The following is an 8,075-nucleotide window of genomic DNA, read 5'->3' as shown; positions in this document are numbered from 1 at the left end:
GACCAAAATGATAGTAGACAACAAAAGCAGGCCACACCAACGAAGGCTTTTCTACACCAACGGAAAAAAAGGAAGAGAGAAAATGACAAACAGAAAAGGGAGAAAAAAGGGTGAAGGAGGAAAGAAGAGAACAGAACGGAACAGAGTAACAGCTAACAACCGCGGCGCCGTCCGGCCGCCGCCACCACACCACGAGAAGTTGCAGGGGAGTTCCCGCCTCTTTCCTAGCTCCGCCGCCGCGATCCGGCAGACCCAGGCGCCCCCGCGCCGGACTCCTCGGCGACGGATGCGAGCTTCTGGAGGTTGAGCTTGACGACGGTGTCGGTGAACATCCTGGTGTCGTCCTCGGTGTTCCCCTCGGGCACGTCGACGACGTATGACTCGAGGACGACGCAGTAGGGCCCGGGCTGGAACTCGGTGACGGAGGTGACGGAGCGGTAGTTGCGGAGGCGGTGCTCCCCGCCGAGGACGCTGAAGCTGAGGATGTGGCGGTCGTCGTCGAGGATCTCGAGCCGCTCCGTGCTGGTGGAGGCCGGGAGGCCGGAGACGACGGTGACCTCGCGGACGCTGCCGACGCTGGCGCCGTCGCCCGCGGCGAGCGCGCAGGTGCGCACGAAGTGCTTGTACCGCTGCGGGTTGCCGAAGCTGCGCACGATGGGCCAGACGGCGCGCAGCGGCGCCGCCACGCGCCGCGCCACCAGCGACGTGCAGGTGGCCGTGGCCCCCGGCGCGCGGCCCGGGAAGGTGTGGTGCGCGCGCACCGTGCCCTCCAGCGCCGCCCGCTCCGCCTCCGTCACCCCCTCCCGCAGCGCCCGCTCCATGTGCGCCTCCATCGCGCGCGCGCGGAACCCCTGTCTCTGTCTCCCAAGATGTAGCTGGTGAGCGTGTTTCTTGATGGGTGTGAGATGGCTGATGGGGTCAGGGAGGGATGGTTATATACTGGCAGTGGCAGGAGGATGGCCGCGAGGGAGAGACGGAGACGGAGCAGGGAGCAGGGAGCACGGAGGGGAGGTGATCGATCGATCGATCGACATCCATGCACGGGTATGGTGAGAGCTACAGTATCTAGCGAGTGAGGCGCGGGTTACGAGGAAGCCGACAAGCAGCCACTTTTTCACTGGAGGATTGTACAGGTGATGAAGTAGTGCCAGCGTGCGAGCTGCGTGGGTTTGCGTTTCGGAAACAGCGTCAACACACTCATGTTTACAGGGTGGGTATGTCAGCCAGGCCAGGGGAGCACGCTTTATTTGCATTTTGCAAGATTGCGGACGGGGCGTTTTGGCACGGGCATATGCTCCTTTTGAAATGTCTTTTTAAATGTAAATGTCAAAAAATCTGAACAAAAAATTGACGTGTATATTTTGATATAATATGTGTTTAGAAAGTCGTTTCGCGGAAAACCGACATGCTTCGTGTCGTATATAAAAAGACCAAATTTAGTGTTTACAAAAGCATTTAACGAGATATTTCTTTGTCTTTTTTATACATGCACACATATAATGTTGACATATACGCGTCAATTTTTTGTTTAGAGTTGTTTGATATTTTAAAATGTTTTTCCTGTGTAGGAGGAGCACATGCTTCAATGTTCAAAAGTAGATTTCCGCAAGATTGCTCACTTCACACTTCCTCGATGTTAAAATACAGTTTCACAATTTAGCAAAACTTTATAAAGATTGGCCAAGTTTATATAAAAAATAGTATTCATGCTGGATCTAATTATATTAATTTGGCATTATAATTTTCGTAAAACTTCAAGGTTTACAATTTTGACTTATATGCACTTTTTTCATATAGAGCTGGTAAATGTGTAGGCTCGCACCTTTTTTTTTGTGGGTATGATTTTTTACCATGGTAGTAACAAAAAAAAAGTAATAAATTCGAGCTATATGCATTGTTGATGCAAATACGATGGATTTAGTTTCTCTTTTCTAAAATAAAACCCAGCAACTTCATACACCGCATAGTCAAAATCAACAACATATTCATGCATGTTTTTACATTTCCTAACTACTTTCATGTTGGTCTGGTAAACAAAATATCTTGAAAATATGGATTGATCCATAGCATATCCTTTAGGTAAAATGGACATGTCTTTCCCATGTACCTTGTCATTTTGTCGACACCTTGTTATGATTGAGTATACAAAAAAAAGATTTCGAGAAGTTCAAACGTAGTCTAGTATAAAAAAAACAATAATTCTATTGACGCTTCTGGTGGCTTCACCCGAAATAATTTTCGACTACGGCTGCACAAAGATGATTTGACGCTTGGAGTCCCTACCCGAGTCTATGACTCAACTAGGCACTCGGGGACTACTGACATGGGTATAACACTTCGGGTGCTCATTATTAACATACCTCATACGTGCGGCGCAACGGGAGGCCCACATGATGACCTAATAAGGACCAAGAAGCCCAAGCAACTATGAAGCGAAGGCCCATACTGCTAGCATGCGGAACAAGGACCAAGATAGGGAACCATAGAGTTCATCTCCAACCTGTAACCAATGCGAACACGATATCTGAGATCTATCCTCCTATACAAAGGCTAGGAGGGGTCGCCGGGGAGGTAGATCGATCTAGAGAAGAGATATACCCAGTGGCGGACCCAAACTTCTCATCAACCTGGGCGCACTGTAAGACTGGCCAAATTTTCATCAAAATAGGCTACCCCGTCGGCCGGAAGCCTGGGCGCGTGCCCGGGCTTAGGCACGGTTGGGTTCGCCTATGGATACACCTCATAGGCGAAACCTAGACATACATAGCCATCACGGTAGCATTGTAATGATCTTCATCAATAATCAAGAACAAACAAGTAGGAGTTGGTCTTTACCCCATTAAGAGGGGTCGAACCTGGGAAAACCTCGCCTCCTTTTGCTTATGATCCGACGAACTTGCCAGCGCATCTCTTTCCCTAAAATCTAAATCCATCAACCATGGACATTGCCATGAAGACCCGACGTCACTTGGAGAGTACATTACATGAATTGTATGGAGTAAAAGTTGAAACAAAGATTGCAATCCTCAAGATCGGCAGCTTGAGCTAGGATAGGTGATAACTGTAGGGATTCGTTGTATAGAAAACAAAAATTTCCCTACCGCGAGAACGCAATCCAAGCCAAGATGCAATCTAGAAGACGGGAGTAACGAGGGGATGATCGAGACTAACCCTTGAAGATTTCCAAAGCCTATAAGAGTAGGCTCTTATTGCTGCGGTAGACGATCACTTGCCGCTTGCAAAAGCGCGTAGAAGATCTTGATCACGGTGCCACAATCGGGCAGCACCTCCGTACTCGGTCACACGTTCGGTGTTGATGAAGACGACGTCCTTCTCCCCGTTCCAGCGGGCATCGGAAGTTGTAGCTCCTCCTTGAATCCGGCAGCACGACGGCGTGGTGGCGGTGGCGGTGGAGATCTCCGGCGGAGCTTCGCTAAGCGTGCGGGAGAAGAGGAGGAGAGAGGGGGCGGCTAGGGTTTGGGAGAGGGGGTGGCCGGCCACCTATGGGTGCGGCCAAGCTATGGGCTTGTGGTGGTCAGCCCCCTCTCCTATGCCCCTCATTATATAGGTGGAAGCCCCAAGTGTTGGACTACAAGTCTTCGAATAAGACCCGAACCAAAAACCTTCCATGTGTAGGGAAACCTACCCAAGGTGGGAATCCCACTTGGGGTGGGATTCCCCCCTTCCATGAGGGGGGTTGGCCGGCCACCCTTGGGGAGTCCACCTTGGACTCCTCCCCTTTAGGGTTGGCTGGCCATGCAAGGTGGAGTCCCTCCGGGACTCTACTTTCCATGGTGATTTCTTCCGGACTTTTCTAGAACCTTCTAGAACGTGCCATAAATGCACCGGATCATTTCCAAACTTGGAATATGACTTCCTATATATGAATCTTATTCTCCGGACCATTCCGGAACTCCTCGTGATGTCCGGGATCTCATCCGGGACTCCGAACAAATATTGGAACTCCATTCCATATTCAAGTTCTACCATTTCAACATCAAACCTTAAGTGTGTCACCCTACGGTTCGCGAACTATGCGGACATGGTTGAGTACTCACTCCGACCAATAACCAATAGCGGGATCTGGAGATCCATAATGGCTCCCACATATTCAACGATGACTTCAGTGATCGAATGAACCATTCACATACGATACCAATTCCCTTTGTCACGCGATATTTTACTTGTCCGAGGTTTGATCATTGGTATCACTCTATACCTTGTTCAACCTCGTCTCCTGACAAGTACTCTTTACTCGTACCGTGGTATGTGGTCTCTTATGAACTTATTCATATGCTTGCAAGACATTAGATGACATTCCACCGAGAGGGCCCAGAGTATATCTATCCGTCATCGGGATGGACAAATCCCACTGTTGATCCATATGCCTCAACTCATACTTTCCGAATACTTAATCCCACCTTTATAACCACCCATTTACGCAGTGCGTTTGGTGTAATCAAAGTACCTTTCCGGTATAAGTGATTTACATGATCTCATGGTCATAAGGACTAGGTAACTATGTATCGAAAGCTTATAGCAAATAACTCAATGACGTGATCTTATGCTATGCTTAATTGGGTGTGTCCATTACATCATTCATATAATGATATAACCTTGTTATTAATAACATCCAATGTTCATGATTATGAAACTAATCATCCATTAATCAACAAGCTAGTTAAGAGGCATACTAGGGACTCTTTGTTGTCTACATATCACACATGTACTAATGTTTCGGTTAATACAATTATAGCATGATATATAAACATTTATCATAAACATAAAGATATATAATAACCACTTTTATTATTGCCTCTTGGGCATATCTCCTTCAATAACATACTCCAATGATCTGGAAGCAATTCGCCGAACAACTATGCCAAAGTGTACCCACCAAATAATATGCAATATATTGGTTGTAACCATTACATAGTCCTTTACATCAATATATGTACTCACCTCATGCACTTGGAGACTATGGCTACATGCTAAATGGAAGTGTAAATCCTTGTAACCATGCTGGAAAGGCAAGTTACTCTAGTCTATGCATGATATCAATCACAATTTTGATATGATTGATACGTCTCCGACGTATCGATAATTTCTTATGTTCCATGCCACATTATTGATGTTATCTACATGTTTTATGCACACTTTATGTCATATTCGTGCATTTTCTGGAACTAACCTATTAACAAGATGCCGAAGTGTCAGTTGCTGTTTTCTGCTGTTTTTGGTTTCAGAAATCCTAGTAAGGAAATATTCTCGGAATTGGACGAAATCAAAGCCCAGGGGCCTATTTTCTCACGAAGCTTCCAGAAGTCCGAAGGAGAGACGAAGAGGGGCCACGGAGGGGCCACACCCTAGGGCGGCGCGGCCCCCCCCCTTGGCTGCGCGGCCCTGTGGTGTGGGGCCCCCGTGCCGCCTCTTGACCTGCCCTTTCGCCTATAAAAAGTCTCCGTGACGAAACCCCCGCATCGAGAACCACGATACGGAAAACCTTCCCGGAGACGCCGCCGCCGCCGATCCCATCTCGGGGGATCCAGGAGATCGCCTCCGGCACCCTGCCGGAGAGGGGAATCATCTCCCGGAGGACTCTACGCCGCCATGGTCGCCTCCGGTGTGATGTGTGAGTAGTCTACCCCTGGACTATGGGTCCATAGCAGTAGCTAGATGGTTGTCTTCTCCCCATTGTGCTATCATTGTCGGATCTTGTGAGCTGCCTAACATGATCAAGATCATCTATCTGTAATTCTATATGTTGCGTTTGTTGGGATCCGATGAATAGAGAATACTTGTTATGTTGATTATCAAAGCTATGCTTATGTGTTGTTTATGATCTTGCATGCTCTCCGTTATTAGTAGATGCTCTGGCCAAGTTGATGCTAGTAACTCCAAGAGGGAGTATTTATGCTCGATAGTGGGTTCATGCCTCTGTGAACTGGAGGAGTGACAAGAACCACTAAGGTTATGGATGTGCTGTTGCCACTAGGGATAAAACATTAGTGCTATGTTCAAGGATGTAGTCACTAGTTACATTACGCGCAATACTTAATGCAATTGTCTGTTGTTAGCAACTTAATACGGAGGGGTTCGGATGATAACTTTGAAGGTGGACTTTTTAGGCATAGATGCAGTTGGATGACGGTCTATGTACTTTGTCGTAATGCCCAATTAAATCTCACTATACTCATCATGATATGTATGTGCATGGTCATGCTCTCTTTATTTGTCAATTGCCCAACTGTAATTTGTTCACCCAACATGCTGTTCGTCTTATGGGAGAGACACCTCTAGTGAACTGTGGACCCCGGTCCAATTCTCTTTCTTGAAATACAATCTACTGCACATACTGTTCTCTTGTTTTCGCAAACAATCATCTTCCACACAATACGGTTAATCCTTTGTTACAGCAAGCCGGTGAGATTGACAACCTCACTTGTTTCGTTGGGGCAAAGTACTTTGGTTGTGTTGTGCAGGTTCCACGTTGGCGCCGGAATCAGGTGTTGCGCCGCACTACATCTCGCCGCCATCAACCTTCAACGTGCTTCTTGGCTCCTCCTGGTTCGATAAACCTTGGTTTCTTTACGAGGGAAAACTTGCTGCCGTGCGCATCATACCTTCCTCTTGGGGTTGCCCAACGAACGTGTGAAATACACGCCATCAAGCATATTTTCTCGGCGCCGTTGCGGGAGATCAAGACACGCTGCAAGGGGAGTCTCCACATCCCAATCTCTTTACTTTGTTTTTGTCTTGCTTAGTTTTATTTACTACTTTGTTTGCTGCACTAAATCAAAATACAAAAAAATTAGTTGCTAGTTTTACTTTACTTGCTATCTTGTTTGCTATATCAAAAACACAAAAAAATTAGTTTACTTGCATTTACTTTATCTAGTTTGCTTTATTTACTGTTGCTAAAATGGCCAACGCTGAAAACACTAAGTTGTGTGACTTCACAACCACAAATAATAATGATTTCTTATGCACACCTATTGCTCCACCTGCTACTACAAAGCAGAATTCTTTGAAATTAAACTCGCTTTATCGAATCTTGTTATGCGAGAGCAATTTTCCGGTGTTAGTTCTGATGATCTTGCTGCCCATCTTAATAATTTTGTTGAACTATGTGAAATGCAAAAGTATAAAGATGTAGATGGTGATATTATTAAACTAAAATTGTTCCCTTTCTCATTAAGAGGAAGAGCTAAAGATTGGTTGCTATCTCTCGCCTAAGAATAGTATCGATTCATGGACTAAATGCAAGGATGCTTTTATTGGTAGATATTATCCCCTGCTAAAATTATATCTTTGAGGAGTAGCATAATGAATTTTAAACAATTAGATACTGAACATGTTGCTCAAGCTTGGGAAAGAATGAAATCTCTGGTTAAAAATTGCCCAACCCATGGACTGACTACTTGGATGATCATCCAAACCTTCTATGCAGGACTAAATTTTTCTTCACGGAATTTATTGGATTCAGCTGCTGGAGGTACCTTTATGTCCATCACTCTTGGTGAAGCAACAAAGCTTCTTGATAATATGATGATCAACTACTCTGAATGGCACACGGAAAGAGCTCCACAAGGTAAGAAGGTAAATTCGTCGAAGAAACCTCTTCCTTGAGTGATAAGATTGATGCTATTATGTCTATGCTTGTGAATGATAGGACTAATATTGATCCTAATAATGTTCCATTAGCTTCATTGGTTGCACAAGAAGAACATGTTGATGTAAACTTCATTAAAAATAATAATTTCAACAACAATGCTTACCGGAACAATTCTAGTAACAACTATAGGCCATATCCTTATAATCATGGCAACGGCTATGGTAATTCTTATGGGAATTCTTACAACAATAATAGGAGTTCACCCCCTGGACTTGAAGCCATGCTTAAGGAATTTATTAGTACACAAACTGCTTTTAACAAATCTGTTGAAGAAAAGCTTGGGAAAATTGATATACTTGCTTCTAAAGTCGATAGTCTTGCTGCTGATGTTGATCTTTTGAAATCAAAAGTTTTGCCTAATGAGAATCATCATAATAAAATTACTACTACAGCAAATGCC

General features: G+C 45.4%; 1 protein-coding gene across 1 annotated transcript; it reads right to left on the bottom strand.

Annotated features, from left to right (window-relative positions):
- On the bottom strand, window positions 1-1,069 carry LOC127313171 (abscisic acid receptor PYL9). The gene has a single exon (XM_051343721.2). The coding sequence runs from the start codon at window positions 831-833 to the stop codon at window positions 225-227; it is 609 nt and encodes a 202-aa protein (XP_051199681.1). The 5' UTR covers window positions 834-1,069; the 3' UTR covers window positions 1-224.
- Between the last annotated feature and the right edge of the window lie 7,006 nt (window positions 1,070-8,075).

Source organism: Lolium perenne, chromosome 7, assembly GCF_019359855.2.
Source record: "Lolium perenne isolate Kyuss_39 chromosome 7, Kyuss_2.0, whole genome shotgun sequence".
Lineage (NCBI taxonomy): Eukaryota > Viridiplantae > Streptophyta > Magnoliopsida > Poales > Poaceae > Lolium > Lolium perenne.
This window is presented reverse-complemented; position numbering and strand designations above follow the sequence as displayed.